The sequence below is a fragment of the Strongylocentrotus purpuratus genome, unplaced genomic scaffold, assembly GCF_000002235.5.
Source record: "Strongylocentrotus purpuratus isolate Spur 01 unplaced genomic scaffold, Spur_5.0 spur5_scaffold_3, whole genome shotgun sequence".
Lineage (NCBI taxonomy): Eukaryota > Metazoa > Echinodermata > Echinoidea > Camarodonta > Strongylocentrotidae > Strongylocentrotus > Strongylocentrotus purpuratus.
Window position 1 is genome coordinate 33890168 of NW_022145609.1, and position 16765 is coordinate 33906932.

Genomic DNA, 16765 nt, shown 5'->3' on the forward strand with positions numbered 1-16765 from the left:
AGGGAAAATTACCCCCCCCCCCCCCCGGCCCCGGGTTTATAAGGTCAAATTTGTAGACATTGGCACATTGGCATTACTATATTTGTCGTTAATTGGTGGCCTCTACAGTCCCCCCCCCCCCCCACTGAAAATGGTCTAGCGATGCCCCTGCCCGCCCTACCCATGTATATAAAGGGAAATGTATCGTAGATGACATCACTAATTATCGCCCTATTTCCGTAGTATGCCACGCATCTTAAATGTTAAAGAAGGAAGTGCAGTTACAGTTACTTAACTATCTAAAAAAAAAAAGCGATATGATAAATGTAGACCAGTATGCATTTCTGTCTCATCACTCGACACTTACCTGCTTTCACCGTGTAATTGATGATTTTCATGAAGAATGATAATAAGGAATTCATTGGGTCATGCTTTCTTGACATATCCAAATGCTTTGAATGCGTTGATCATGATTTAAAATAGAGCTGAATTGGTATGATCGTATCGGCTCATTTTCACACATTTTGGGGTCTAAAATTACTTTCATAGCAATGTTAGATCCTAAAAGAGCACTAGAACTGTCATGAATAAGAATATGAGTAATAGCCATGCACTTTGAAGGCATTTGCGGTCTGAAACAAGAACTCAATTATCCCTTTAATAATGCAGTATGCTCTATTTATGTTGACGATGTAGTTATCTACTGGTGAAAATATTCATAATGTTACTCTTAATTTACAAAATAAAGTGCACGTTTTAAATAGTTGGTAAAACAGATAAATATAAGTAGAACCAACACAATGCTAATTACAAGTAAGTCATCAGTATGTCTTAACATTTACTTTGACCATGAACTCATCGAGCACGTCCATTCTATTAGGTATTTAGGTTCTATTATTCATGAAAACCTGAAATGGAATGATTATCCAAGACAAGATGTATTGCCTTCGAAAATAAGGAAAATTCTTAAACATGACACTGTAGAATACTAAATATAAATCTACTATTTGACCTTGTCTTGATTACGGTGTCTAAGTTCTGGTTAACTGTCCAAATGAATTGAAATTGAACTGAATTGAATTGAATTGAATTTATTTATTCACCACCATGGAAACATTGAAACAAAAGATATAGTAATTTTAGTGCCAAGTAAAACAATAAATAAAATGACTATTAACAATGAGTTTGTGATCGATGGTAAAATAGAGTTAAAAATAGCACATATGCTAGTCGAGTCTGACTCTCGTTATCTAAAACCTGAGATATAATTCATTGAAAAAATCACAATGTGTTTCCAAATCCTATAAATAAGATTTGTGTATAATATTACAATTATTAAAAAAAAACGAAATTGGTTGCTATATACATCTACGGTATATAATTACGTGGGTTTCACCAAAGAGTAATTTTGTAATTCTTTTACGAAAAGAGGTTCTTGATCTCTCAATTCTTAGATCAGTAGGAAGTATATTCCAAAAATTACTTCCAAAAAACGAAACAGAAAACTTTCCTTGGTCTGTTTTGAATAAAGGAAGACGTATTTGCCGACCCATTTTTTGTCTTGTGGAATATTCATGTTGTACCATATAGTGGGGGCTGTTAGGGATATTTTGGTGCAGATTCTTCTAAAAGCATCAAATTTGGCCCAGAGGTAGATTATACCATACTATTACGATTTTTGCCTGACGTCAAGAAGGGCGCTCTCTGGGACTGCCATATTGGGCAAACCCGAAATGGCCGCCATCTGAGTTAAAGGTCAAGCGTAGTTCCAAAAGGTAAAGCGCTTGTATGATAATAGTTTATATATTTATAGGGTTTTGGGGTCAGAGAATCTGATTATAATGTTCTTTCATTGATTTGAGGTCTCCTTGGTGCTGCCATACTGGTCATATTGGTCAAATCCAAAATGGCCGCCATCTGATAGTTACAGGTCAAGTGTAGTTATGAAAGAAAATGGGCTAGAATGATAAAAGTTTATATAATTTATTTATGGGGTTTTCTGGGTCAGAGAATCTGATTATGATGTTCTTTCATCGTTTTGAGGTCTCCTTAGGGCTGTCATGCTGGTCATATTGGCCAAATAAAAAATGGCCGCCATCCGAGTTAAAGGTCAAGCGTAGTTTCAAAAGGAAAAGGACCAGTATGGTTGATGAATTCATGGGGTTTTCGGGGACGGATAATCTGATTATGTAGCGTTTCAAAGTTTCAAAATTCAATCAAAATTGTCTAGGTTAGGACAAATATCAAAATAGTTCTTTGTTATTCAAGATTATTTTTAATGATTCTTTATGATTAATTTAATGTAATAGATCATTGAGTTTTAAATGGGGCCAAAGTTGACTAGTTATACAGTTTAAGCTGTCCGACTTTTTGAAGATAATGCTTCAAAACAAATCGACCATGCTGTTTATTTCTGTATTCATGGTCTGTTTCAACTGTTTATCTATTTTCATTGCCAACCCTCGAAAACGAATTTATTATGCATTTCACAGAGAAAAGTTTGCATAGGAGAACTATATATATATATATATCTATATATACATGTATGTATACATATTATATACAAATTATTTATTATTATAGATCCGTACAATATATGGCACAGCTTCAATAGGGGCCTGGCAGAGCCCCTGCCTGGGGTTCCGGGGCGGAGCCTTTAGGATGCTCTCGAGTTTATTTGACTCTCAAGAGAAATTGTCTCTAAGATATAAAGAGAGGTTATTTCTTAAATGAAATGAAAGGTCTCTTGAAAGTAAAATAGCCCTTTCCTTTCAATTTTTAGAAATAAACTCTAATCCATCCCTTGATTTTTAAATTGCACTGCTCCTACTGTGTGCTTTTTTTTCACACTCTCCCTGATCTATAAAGGGTGCTTTCTTTATTTAATCATCAACAGAAGCAAAATGCTAGGCCACGAACTTTTCGAAGCGTGACCAGATTCAAAGTATGCTTAAATGGGGGCATTGATGTATGTAGAAAAAAAACAGGATTAGGATCCCATGCAACGCTTCGGAATGTAAAGAAGAATGAGAAAAATAAAGTTGAGATTTGACCTTTATTTCTAGACGTTATTTAATATTATGGATAATAAAGATATAAGCTGTCCGGGTCTTTGAATATAATGCTTCAAAACAAATCGAACAAGCTGTTTATTTCTTTATCCATGGTCTGTTTCTACTGTTTATCTATTTTCATTGCCAACCCTCGAAAACGAATTTATTATGCATTTCACAGAGGAAAGTTTGCATATTGATGAAACATAATTATGGGCGCTGGCCAAGATTTATATCCACTCAAGTGTGAATTGGGGCGCATGTTCCCTCATCTTCTTCAACCAGGAAATGGACTTCATTGTAGCCTTAGGACAGGATGGTGACATAAAATTGATAAAAGAACATCATAATCAGATTATCTGACCCCGGAAACCCCATGAATTTATCAACTTTTATCATACTGGTCTTTTTTCTTTTGGAACTACGATTGACCTTTACCTCGGATGGCGGCCATTTTTTATTTGGCCAATATGGCCAGCATGACAGCCCCACTGGAGACCTGTAATTGATACAAGCAACATCATAATCAGATTATCTGACCCCGAAAACCCCATTACTATATAAACTTGTATCATACTAGCCATTTTCCTTTTGGAACTACACTTCACCTTTTACTCAAAGGTTGCAGCCATTTTAGATTTGACCAATATGACCAGCATGACAGCCCCAAGTAGACTTCAAATTGGTAAAAGAACATGATATCCAGATTCTCTGACCCCGAAAGCTCCATAAATACATAAACTATTATCATTTTAGCTCTTTTCCTTTTGAAACTACTATTGACCTGTAACTATCAGATGGCGGCCATTTTGGATTTCACCAATATTACCAGTATGGCAGCCCCAAGGAGACCTCAAATCGATAAAAGAACATCATGATCAGTTTCTCTGACCCCGAAAACCCCATAAATATATAAACTTTTATCATACTAGCCCGTTTCCTATCGTAACTACACTTGACCTGTAACTCAGATGGTGGCCATTTTTTATTTGGCCAATATGACCAGCTTGACAGCCCCAAGGAGACCTCAAATCGATACAAGCACATATTAATCAGATTCTCTGACCCCGAAAACCCCATAAATATATAAACTTTTATCATACTAGCCCATTCCCTTTCGTAACTACACTTGACCTGTAACTATCAAATGGCGGCCATTTTGGATTTGACCAATATGACCAGTATGGCAGCCCCAAGGAGACCTCAAATCGATGAAAGAACATCATAATCAGATTCTCTGACCCCCCAAAACCCCATAAATATATAAACTATTATCATACAAGCGCTTTTCCTTTTGGAACTACGCTTGACCTTTAACTCATATTGTGGCCATTTTGGATTTGCCCAATATGGCATATCCAGAGGGCGCCCTTCTTGGCGTCCGGAAGAAATCGTAATAGTATGGTATAATCTACCTCTGGGGCAAATTTGATGCTTTTAGAAGAATCTGCACCAAACCACCCCTATTTAGCCCTAACAGCCCCCACTAATACTGCAATAATGTTTTAAGGAATGAGGTAGTCGTTCATTTATGAAATCAAACACAAAAGTACAAATAGATAATTTATGCAATTTAAAGACATTCAACAATTTGAGATCATGAAACAGTGCATTAGTATGCAAACGATGTGGCTTGAAAGTTATAGCACGTACAACCATCTTTTGAGTATAAAATAAACAATTCAGGTGTGATTAATAAGTACTACCCCAAAACTCGATGCCATATGTAATATCCCTGCTGGAAAAAACACACTCATTCACAGTGTCAATTCCACTGTGTTTCACACTGTGAATCACAGTGTGCTCCACAATGTTAAATTGGGGCGTTTTCACATTGTGGTCGATTCGTTTCACACTGTGGTTCACAGTGTGGATAATCGGAAAAGGAAAAAGCACACTCATTCACACTGTGAATCACAGTGTGCTCCACAATGTTAAATTGGGGCGTTTTCACATTGTGGTCGATTCATTTCACACTGTGGTTCACAGTGTGGATAACCGGAAAAGGAAAGAACACACTCATTCACACTCATTCACAGTGTGAATCACACTGTGTTTCACACTGTGTTCACAGTGTGTGATTTCACACTGTGATTCACACTGGGAATGAGTGTGAATGAGTGTGTTCTTTCCAGCAGGGATGTGGCTGTATCAGAGTTTTTAAACAACAGTATCAATATATATTTCGGGACAAAGTGCTGTAATTTAAAGAGGATACCGACCTTTCTTCGTAATTACCCCTATTGAGACTTTAAAAAAAGGCCAGCTCGTCATGTAACCGGTAATTACGATTATATTAATACCTCTGGTCTTGACCTGATGAAATATCTATATTGGTAAATAATTGAGAATCGACTTGATTATTTGATATTTAAACTGATGTACCAATGTGTTCACGGTCTTGCCCTATCCAGTTTATGCATTGAGATTGAAAAGTTTTTCGAAAGGCATGAACTGAATATGCATACTGCTAATTCCCTTAATGATGCGCCGCCTAAACCAAACATTCAACTAAGTTGTCAGCCTTCATTATATGCCGGTGCTAAAGCATGGAATCTACCACCCACTAACTTTCAAAATGCTCAGTCTCTGGATATTTTCAAATTATTGTACCAAAAAATAAAAAGCGAATCCATTGTAATTACCCCCAATCTCTGAGCTGAAACCTTACATTTGCATACTTTTATATTATTATATTTATGTTGATATTGTTATATGTAGCCTTCACTCATATTTAGAATCATTTTTGTTATGTTACCATATTTTGTATTACTATGATGTATTGTGTATTTTACTTCATTATACTTTGTTATTGTTACTACTGTTTATATGATGCGTTTAATACCAGGTCCAAGATGCAAAAGAGATTTATTTCTGATCTTGTGTATTTGTATAAATATGTGTAAATAATAAATAGATAAATATTCCATAGAAAATTGTACGTACACCTTAAAATTAATTTCCTGATGCCCCATTGGTCTTGTTTTTCAATTGAATGATTTTCTCGTGGATCATGCCCAGCAACAGAATGACGACACCCACGATATCTACACATCCAAGAAACAAAAATGCTGTATCCATGGAGCCTGTTACATCCCAGATTTTACCTGGACGTTTGAAGAAAAAAGAAGAAATACATTCAAAACGAAACAAAACAAAACAGTATTAGCTGTTTTTAAACAAAAAGGGAACTTGAATGTTTGCTGGGTAGATATTAAACATATATTTTCCCCTTTTACCCACTAAATCTAATTAATATTAAAAGACATTGGCTATAAATTGAACTATTGCAAGCGTATACGAAAAACTACATGTACCTTCAGATGATGTTTGAAGGTTTGCATGGTGGTATGAATAATCACGGAAGAGGTTTACGGTACACCATGTGTAAAGTCCTCGAGGGACTGAGGAAAGTGGATAGAAAATAGAAGTGAGATGGAAAGGACTGTCCGAAACGTCGAGTCTACTCTCCTGCTCCTGCTCTGCAACTCTACTCGCCTACTCAACTCTCCAACTCAATCCAGTCTTCTACTCAAACCTCTCATCCCTCCTACAACTTTCTGGTTTACAGTCCTTTTCAGGACTATACTCACTTCCGAAAGATACTCTTACTTCCAACCTCCACTTTCTCGCCTTTCCATCTCACTTCTATTTTCTATCCACTTTCCTCAGTCCCTCGAGGACTTTACACATGGTGTACCGTAAACCTCTTCCGTGATTACATGTACCTTGTTTAACATTCTTTTGTTTAAGGATTAGAGAGGATTTTTGAGGGAAAAAATCGTGAAAGATGAATTATGAAATATATATCCGTGAATATCCTCAGAAAAGCAATACTTGAAATTTAAAACGGATGGTTAATACACTCTACCCAGCAAGATATCGTATGTTTGTGTGAACGTACCGGGCATACCCCCTGTCTAGTACAGTCAGAACCAATATCTACCTTGCACTATCACCCAAAATGGCGCATTAGCATTATTAGCCGATGGGGGGGGGGGGGTTACGTACTCATAACGTGTCACCACGTGATGTGGCAATATAGAAAAGTACATATCATACATTTAAAAAAATCTTATTCAGCCAATTTTCTGGTTGGATGTTCGTAATAGTTTGCAAATCAGGATTAATTATTGTAAATTCAATGTGAAACTTCCGGTAATGACTTAGACAGAACATTGCCTAGCAGGCAATTTTTGTTGATGACCTATAATTTTCCTATTGCCACAACACGTGTTATTGTGACTCGTTGTAAAAATTCACACTATGTTATGAGGATTTGTATGTGTGTAATTCCAATTCTGCTCTCGAGCCGAAAGTCAACATAGTAGTTTTTCAATATATTTTGCTGTTTCTCCCTTCTTGCTATCCCCTCTTCCTATGCATCTGTTCAACCATTCCCTCCTTCATTTGAAAGTATAATTATAACCTTACCTGTCGCCCATCCACCAGTTAGTTCACCCATCCCCGAACACACCAATGCGAACGCTAAGGCCGTCGACGAAAACGATTCTGGAACGACGTCCACCGATGCTGCACTCTTAGTGATAGCTTTTGTTCCTAACGCAAGGCCATTGAGGCTGGCAAAGACGCACAACGTTGGAAAGTTTGTCGCTATCGAGTTCAAACATAGAGGCACTGATCCAATGACACCAAGCGCTAGAAACGAAACTCTGGAAGGAAATAAGTCTTTGTTTAAAAAGTTCAAGGCGCCTGGTAGAAGACGACCAATTGTGTTTCCAATCCCGCCGACAACAGACAGAAAAACGGCAGTTTCTTCTTGAAGACCCTTTACTTCTGCGTTAGATATAACGAAGATAGTCCAACCGGCGTACGTAATTCCATGGAGGTATGATACTATTATCATATAGGTCAATCGTGGATATTTTCCTAAGACGCTAACACCTGACTTGCGGTAGGCGATCAAAATAAGTGCCCGAACATTGCGCCAACATCGGAGTGGTAGCGCAGCTAGTGCAGCATCCTCCGACACCGACGATGTCGATGTATCACTTGTAGTTGATATGTCTCTTGGGGAAACTCTCTGCATCACCTTTCCTTGTAAAAATGCCCCTGAAACCACAGTGTGGAGATTGAGTCCCCCAAGAAGGAGCATTGCTCCGCGCCAGTCGTAGATCTCCAAGAGTTTCTGGGTACAGAGCGGGAGCACCATCATTCCTACACCGCCACCCATCGCGCTAACACAGAACGGCAGCGTGTAATTGCCTTTAAAAGCAGATATAACCGACACTTGTGAGGGGAGGACGGTCATCGCGAATCCGAGCCCTAGATCGAAATATTAAGATGAATGTCCAGTTAAGTACTGAGTATTTTAGTACATTTACTCGTTGACGTTGAATATGACATTTCGGTATGCACAAATTATTTTGTTAATTAAGGATAATTGGTCAAAAATGATAAGCACCAAAATATTTCAAAAGTTAAGTAAACAAAAGAAGAAAACAAATCCTGTAGTGTTCCTGTGCCTCCGTCGAATTTGCGACCCAAAACTAAAACGCAACGTAAAATGTTCCTCTGTTTTGTTTTGCTTGTCAGACATTCATTTAAATGTACCCCCCCCCCCCCCTTTAACGAAAAAACGGATCTGCCCCTCCAACAGAACACAGAATAAATCCTTACCTGAGCTGAAAAGAAAAACCGCGAGCTCGATGTTGGTTTGGACGGTAGAACACATCATCAAGCACACCGAACCGGTCAACCCTCCAACCATACATAACAAACGAGGCGAAAAACGTCCAAGCAGAACATTTGCAACCACGCCTTTAATTATGAGAAAAATGAGGAAACACATTCTAGGTAGCTGAAATCCGGTTAATTTGCATTAGTATTTTTTTGTTAAACAAATTAATTTAAAAGAGGCACACGTCAAAATTAACGCAAGAACTTCAAATACCCTGAAAGATCCCCAAAGCCCACGAAAATTATTCTGATAGAAACGCACACATGAAGTGTAATGTGGAATAGTGTCGTAATTATCAGAGTAGTATAGATAGACTGTGCCATTACAGCACAGCAGTTCAACCGAAAGATCAAAATGATAAAATAAACAAAAGAGAGAAAATAACTTTTCACTAGAAAATCAGTAACATAATTATAACTGCAACATACCAACAACAACAAAAATTATTAACTTACCTCCACACCCCATACTTCACAGTGTTTAATAACTTCTTATTAAAAGGTTAAGCATTACGACGTGTGTTCATTTATTGCCCTCATGAGTTTATTGTAATTGAAAATGATTTGAAAAAGGTAAGACTGCTGTAGTGACCATATGCTCCTCATGTATAACATGCAGGTCAGGCTTAGAAAGTTGGAAACAAACTGGGCAAGCCAGAGACTTGAACTAAATCTTTTGAGAGAGGACAAAGAACCGAAGGAAATGGTCAGAGTGGCAGTACAAACTAGGTCCAGCATATAACAGGTGGTGGAGGAGGAAACGAGCCTTACATTAATGCAGTCCTGCATCAATGATCTGCCAGACTGTGTCCATTCAGAAGCTTGGATGTTTGCAGATGATTGTCTACTATACCGACACATCAACTCACGAACCGACGCAGACACACTTCAAGAAGACCTTAACCACCTGCAAGACTGGGAAACCAAGTGGCAGATCTCTTCAACCCAAGCAAGTGTGAAGTCCTCCGAGTGACCAACAAGGTGAACAATATCATCCGTTCACCTTACTTACTCCATGGAGTTGAGCTTCCAACTGTAGACAATGCCAAATACCTTGGAGTACACATCAACTCCAAACTTAGCTGGAAGGCACATGTCGACAACACATCCAAGAACGCCAACAGTACACGAGAAGTCCTTCAAGGAAATCTGCATGGCTGCCCCAAGAAAATCAAGGAACAGGCGTACATGACATATGTATGCTGCATCCTTGACTATGCCTCACCAGCTTGGGACCCTCACTGCCAAGACCAATTTCGAAAACTCCAAATGGTTCAGAGGCGAGTTGGAAACATGACAACCTCTATTGATTCTAAAAAAAATTAAATAATTAGCAATTTTCTAGGTGTAAACTTTTTTGACTCACATTTGTAGTAGTGTAAAGTCTCTAAGATTAAGTTACACAATACATGTACCTGCTTACTTTGGCTGAATTAATTGAATAGAAATATGATTAGATCCAGAGAAGTACCGTTTGAATATGACATATCTTAATACTCTAGCTACGTGATTTCTAAACATTTTTAATGAAATCTGATGGTACATACATATATAATGCCTACATGAAATACATTAAAAAATGGTTTAACATTGTTTTGGAACTTGTACTGTGAACCTTTTTATTTCTTTTTTTAGTAAATAGAACATTAAATACTATACTATAAAAATCATTATGTAATTACTTTTCATGTGAGGTCACAAAGAGAGAAAAAATGGATGGTAATATTCATCAAGAAGACAAGATAACAAATGATATTTAAGGAATGTATGATATAAAATTATCTGGTGTGTTCATATGCATGAGGGGCATTTTAATTTAAATGTCAAAAAATCTTTTTTGTTGGTAATCAATTTCAGTGCGGGGGGGGGGCTTGCCTGCATATCTTTGTGTGTTAGGGGTGGCTGCGTGTGCATAATAGAATGAGCATGGTATGAAATTGAAATGCCTAAAACCCCGGAGCTTACGGGGGTTCCACCCACCAGACCGCACCAAGGGCCTTAGGGCGGTTCCATGGATGCTTATCTGACCGTAATGAAATACCTTAAAAAACGAGCTTCCGGGGGCTCTGCCCCGTGGACCCCACCAACGGCCCTACGGCAGGCCCCTGGATGTTCATCTGACCGTAGTTAAATATCTAAATATCTAAAAACATCTGTGCTTCAGAGGGCTTTGCCCCCTAGACCACATCAATGGCCTTAAACAGGGCCCCTGGATGTTCATCTAACCGTAATTAAATAACTAAAACCCCTGAGCTTTCGGGGGCTCTGCCCCCTTGACTCCCCGCCAATTAGTGACCTGCCAGTGTCACAAATAAGGTATCTAAATATGCTTATCTGACCGTAAAGTAATGCCTAAAAACCCTGGGCTTTCGGGAGCTCAGCCCTTGACCCCGCTGCCGGGGCTCAGGCCCTGGACCCCACGCCAATTTACGCTCTACCTGATCGAAAAACGTTCCGCCGGGCCTGCACGTAGCGTGTAAGAGTGGTGTTGATGCATATTTTTCTTCTGCCCCCCCCCCCCCTCCTTCCAAAGTTTTTGCTCATTTACGCCACTGCCCCTGGAAGATGAGCCCCCTGGAATGTTTGCCCCCCCCCCCCCCATCTCAAACTGCTTCCGGCTCGCCTGCCCCAGGCCACGCCCTAGCTGGGTTGACAAAAGCCAGTATGACATTTGTTGTCTTTGAGATGACATGCAAAATGCAAATCCAACAATTTTGGGTGCGCACAAGATGTTATTTAAACTCTATACAACGGCAATAAAAGTACTGGGATACGGTTTGGAACATTAATATTGGCAATATTGGCACCCTTGTTGTGCGCCTTGGACTGATATTCCTAAGGCTTGCAATCAGACAGATGCACCAATCATGGAATATTAGATCTATATACATGTAATTCTTACAGTAAAATATTATCACATATGACAGTAAAACCCTTTTCACTATTTTGATAAAACTATTTCTCACTCAAAAAATCTATATAAACATTGCATTTTGAACATACATGTATATTAAATAAATATACATGCAATAAATTGTATTCCAATGGTTGTAAGATAAGAATTTTTTTCTTCAAACTTAGCAAATAATTTATTTTAATTTGAAAGAAGAAAGGTTCCAGCTATATTTCAAAAGCTTAGTGTACTGTTCCGAAAGGGGTGGATGTGGGTATTGAAAAGAAGTTACATCACATTAACGCTCCGGCATTCAGTTGAAATAGTTGTCTTTATCATATGACAACGTCTCACTAAATGGTCAGATGGAGAGGGTTGCCACAGAATAGTTCATATAGTGTGCGTGGGGGTAGAAGGCAACTGGCAATGCCCGTATTTCAGTTCCTGAAACATCACAGAGTACAGAAGAAGTACTTATCAATTGCATTCAGCACTCCAAATCATTTGAACTTTCTCTACTGCTATATTAAAGTGCAATCACTTTTGTCTAGTGAATATACCAAGGTCAAATTAGAGGGAAAATATATCTACAAAAAAGCACCTTGTCGGCTCAAAATTCATATTTCACATACTACATAACTCAATTTAAATTGATATTAACTTGAAGTATTTTTATTATTCATCTTTTGACACGAGATCCATTGGTGATTAGAGGTTTTACTTAAAATTTATCTTTAAAGCTTATCTGCCATAGTTTACAGGAGGGATTAGAGCGCCCTGCAAGATCACTGGACAGGTGGTTATCTCATCAACTCAGTTCTCAGTTAACATAAGAAAAAGAGGATCATGGGGGACCAATGGTCACCGATTAGGCATTATTTGTTATATAGAGGGCGCAAGTAGCTACAAGTAGTGCAGTGGGCCTTTAAAACTCAATGTAAACACACCAAACACGACCTCAATTCACTAATACACGTAAATGCATACAATTAATACACATATGGGCTAAACCGGCGTTTTTGTGGAAATCAAATCAAATATTACGTATTATAATAAAATCTTTCGAATATAGACAAGATGTGCTTAGTTTGTGTGGTAGTGGCAGGCAACTCAAAAACTAAGCATGATATTTGACTTTGGCTCTTTGCTTAGTTGTACACGTGCGCAAAAGAAACTGCTGTCAGTCAACATTTACCAATTTATGCCAATTTATGCCAATTTATGCTACGCTCTACCTGATCGTAAATACTTCAGCCCCCCCCCCCCCCCCCCCCCCCCCCACTTTGAAAAATGCTCACGGGGCCTGAGGTAGATGTTACAAGCTGTAGCCCGGGGAGTCGGGGATTGCTGTCTGCATATTTCAACTGCTGTCCTAGGCTTGTACTGAATGATACTTGAGGCTCTTGGAAGCTGTACCGTGTCATTTATATGGTCGTCACCATTGTTGCGATTGAAAATCTTGTAACGGAGCTGGTCCACTATTTGTGACATCACGACCGGGAGGCGTATTTTTTTTTTTTTTTTTCGCGAAGAGTCTAGACTAGACCGAATCGGAGAATCCTAAAAATAGTCATTTATGACATGAAATTGTACATATGTATATATATAATAATTCAATAAATAGTGTGTGGCAAAAATAGTCAACTGTGACTGATTGCCAAACAAAAACAAATCAAGAAGAATTAGAAGAAGAAGGAGTATGGAGTGCTGGCATGGGGGAAGTCATTGAAAACACAATTAGATAAGATTTGTGTTGCCCAAAAGAGGGTGGTTAGAGTTGTTTTTAATGCGAGCTATCGTGCTCATACTAATGTTTTGTTCTACAGTAATAAGCTCTTGAAGGTTGAAGACATTTACTTTATACAGTTAGGCGCAATTATGTATGGTTTTGAAAATGGTACTCTCCCAAATGCGTTAGTACAAATATTTCGAAAGAACAATCAAATTCATAGCTATAATACAAGGCAGGCAACTGCACTTCATATTCCACGTGTAAGAACTGCTTTTGCTCTGAAGACGCTGGCTTGTACTGGTCCCAAATTTTGGAACTCACTTCCTATCAATGTAACTAGATCTGTCAGTGTCTTTGTTTTTAAACGCAAATTGAAATTACATTTATTGAGTAACTACGTCGATAATTAACCTAAAAATTATATCACCAGAAATGATATTAGGTAATAATTTGTCAATTGTTATTGATTACGTGCATTATCTTTTTGTTTTTGTTATGTTTGATTATTCAATATAAATGTCAGCATTTCACATTCTCTCTCTCCCCCCCCCCCCATCCCCCCCCCCCCCTCCTCTCTTCTATTTTTCTTTTTCTTTACACCAAATACCATTTTCCCCTATATACATATAACTTTCTTCTTTCTCTGTTTTTCTCTGTTTTTCTCTGTTTTGTTGTTTTTCTCGTTCCAGTTTGCTTTTTCCCTCTCGATTCCTTTGTATATATTTTCATCCTCTCCTTTTCAAATTTCAAGCTATCCCTTTTGTAAATATTTCCCCCATATTTAATCATGTGTAGTTTTGATAACTTTGAAACATTTTTTTAAAAGTGAAACATTGATGGATTATTTTATATGGGGACCTTGCTCTTACAAGCCCAGCTTTTCTAAGGTCTCCACTTTCTTTCATTTGGATTATATATCGACTTAAAATTGTACTTAAATTGTTTTTTTCTTATGCTGTTTTTTGTTCTATTATTATATGTAAAAATGTTGTGAAAGAAAGAAATAAAATGAACCTTGAACCGTGAATGAACCTAGCAGTGCAGTGTAGTGTATTATAAAGAAAAATGTACTTAACATGTAGATTTAGAGAAGGAAACAAGAAAACAAAATAGATGTCTTATGCAATAAACAGAGACGGCATTATGATATTATATGCGACACCATGGCACAGAGAGCGTGCACATAATATACATGCACTCGGCCACGTACCAACGACACAGAGCAGGGAGGTATACCCTGCACAGAGTACATCGACATCACAAAGTGATATTCAGTACAGGCACAGGCACGACAGACTAGACTCTCCACAAGCGGTTTCATTGGAATTAATCGAGCTTTTCCCCTCGCTGCCGTGTAAATAAAAAATACGCAACCGGGAGAGAGTACATTCACGTACCCGGTTGTTCCATAGAAAAGCATGTGCAGAGAGATACGATTTTCTGCTTATTTTGTTTCAAAGGATGAAATGTCCAATAAATCATAATGATATGTACAATTCTTTGCCTTCTCCCAGGCGCGGATCAAGGATTCTTAGGGGAAGGGGCCCAAATTTGAAATTATGCGAGCCAAATATTGGTACATAATGGTGACCAGCAGTGATGTAATTAGGGGGGTGGGTGCAGGGCAGGCGCGGATCCAGGATTTCTTAGGGGAGGGGGCCCAACTTTTTTTTTTTTTTGCTCCCGAAATTTGAAAATCGCGCCGGCCGAAAAATCGCTCAGTGGGGGGGGGGGGGGGGGGGGGGGGGGGGGGGGGGGGTAGTGAGCACATTTTTTTTCTTTTGATCTTCAAAATTTTTTCAATTTGCACCCCCCCCCCCTTGAGGGGCCTAACCCCCAAAAAAGGTAAAAATCACGTGATTTTACATTATTTTTTTCTCAAGGGGGGGGGGGGGGCCGGTCCCCCCGGGCCCTCCCCCCTGGATCCGCCACTGGTGCAGGAAGGGGCGTGTTTTCACCCACCCTTCTCCGCGAAGTGCGGAAGCTTTGACATTTCAATAAATTATTAGAGAAAGAAGACGATTCGTTGCACCGTTCCCAAAAATAATCCTCGTCTGAATTATGTTCCCCCCCCCCCCCCCCCTCGCGCGGAAGCTTTTAAACGTTTCATTCAATCATTAGATAAAGGAGACGATTCGTTGTACCGTTCCCAAAAATAATCCTCGTCTGAATTATGTTCCCCCCCCCCCCTCACGCGGAAGCTTTTACGTTTCATTAAATCATTAGAGAAAGAAGACGATTCGTTTTACCGTTCTCGACACTTAATCCTTGTCTAAATTTCGTTTCCCCCCCCCCCCTTGACGTTTTATTATTTTTTAGAGAAAGAAGACCAATCGTTGTAACGTTCTCGACTCTTAATCCTTGTCTGAATTTCAAAATGTTCTTTGTCTACTCCCTTTTCCTTTTCACTCCTCTCTTTTTGGCCGGCATTTTTTGGGGGACCACCCCACCGCCCCCCTGGCTACGCGCCTGCGGTCAGATGAACATATGTTGATACCTTATCCGCCCCGGAAGGTCAGGGGTTTAAGGCAATAATTTACGGTCAGATTAGCACTCAGGGGTCCGCCTTAGGGCCCTAGGCGGGGTCCAGGGGCAGAGCCCCGGAAGTTCAGGGGTTTTAGGCATTTGATTACGGTCAGATGAGCATTATTTTGATACAAAATTGTTTCAAGTTTCAAGTTTCAAGTTTATTTCACATTTCACAAATAAAAAGAATTTTCATAATTGACAAAAATAGAACATAATATGAAATATGCTAAAAATGTCACATTATATTATTAATTCTTTGAAAACGGACGTCGAAATTAATTGTAATGAATATAAGGTTATACAGAGTGAAATGTTAGGAACCTATTAAAAAGCTTAGATTTTAGATTATAGGTTCCCATAAATAAAGCTAACATTTGATTGAAGTAGTTGTAATGGTAGAGGACGTAACAGTAATAATAGGTGGGCAAGAAGCCTTAAAATAAGATGATTATATACAACGTGAAACAAGCAAAAATAGCAAAAATAGCAAATACAGCAAGCAACTTAATTTGTTACCAAAGAGAAGAGACAATAGTCACTTTAAAATATTGAGGTCATTAAACGAGGTAATTGAACGAGGTCACCCGAGCGAGGCAGTAGACATGAACAATCATGTTACAGTAGTATGTAGACCGTAGCCCACACACAGCTGATTCCAAAATGCATTCAAACCCAAGCACGTCTGCTCCCAGAGAGCCCCAAGGCACGCAAACGCATTCACCCGCCCACGCCCCATGCTTCCCCGCAGTATCACCTGCATGAACCAGCTAACGTTGTACCGTATAATCCTTGTCTGAATTTCAAAATGTTCTTTGTCTACTCCCTTTTCCTTTTCACTCCTCTCTTTTTTTGGCCGGCATTTTTCGGGGGACCACCCCA

At 38.8% G+C, this 16765-nt stretch overlaps 1 protein-coding gene across 1 annotated transcript; it reads right to left on the reverse strand.

The window, feature by feature from the left end:
• Positions 1–5183: 5183 nt before the first annotated feature.
• Positions 5184–8808, reverse strand: LOC105441711 (monocarboxylate transporter 12-like). The gene is made up of 3 exons (XM_030996736.1): positions 8673–8808; positions 7467–8318; positions 5184–6139 (listed from the first exon to the last, which is right to left on the reverse strand). The coding sequence occupies exons 1-3, from the start codon at positions 8761–8763 to the stop codon at positions 5988–5990; spliced, it is 1095 nt and encodes a 364-aa protein (XP_030852596.1). The 5' UTR covers positions 8764–8808; the 3' UTR covers positions 5184–5987.
• Between the last annotated feature and the right edge of the window lie 7957 nt (positions 8809–16765).

Excerpts from the sequence above, each read along its gene's own strand:
- LOC105441711 (XM_030996736.1), bottom strand. The coding sequence starts at position 8,763 with ATGGTTGGAGGGTTGACCGGTTCGGTGTGCTTGATGATGTGTTCTACC. Across the intron at positions 8,319-8,672 it reads GGTTTTTCTTTTCAGCTCAG|GGCTCGGATTCGCGATGACC; the intron begins GTAAGGATTTAT and ends ATTTCGATCTAG. Across the intron at positions 6,140-7,466 it reads AACTGGTGGATGGGCGACAG|GTAAAATCTGGGATGTAACA; the intron begins GTAAGGTTATAA and ends TCAAACGTCCAG.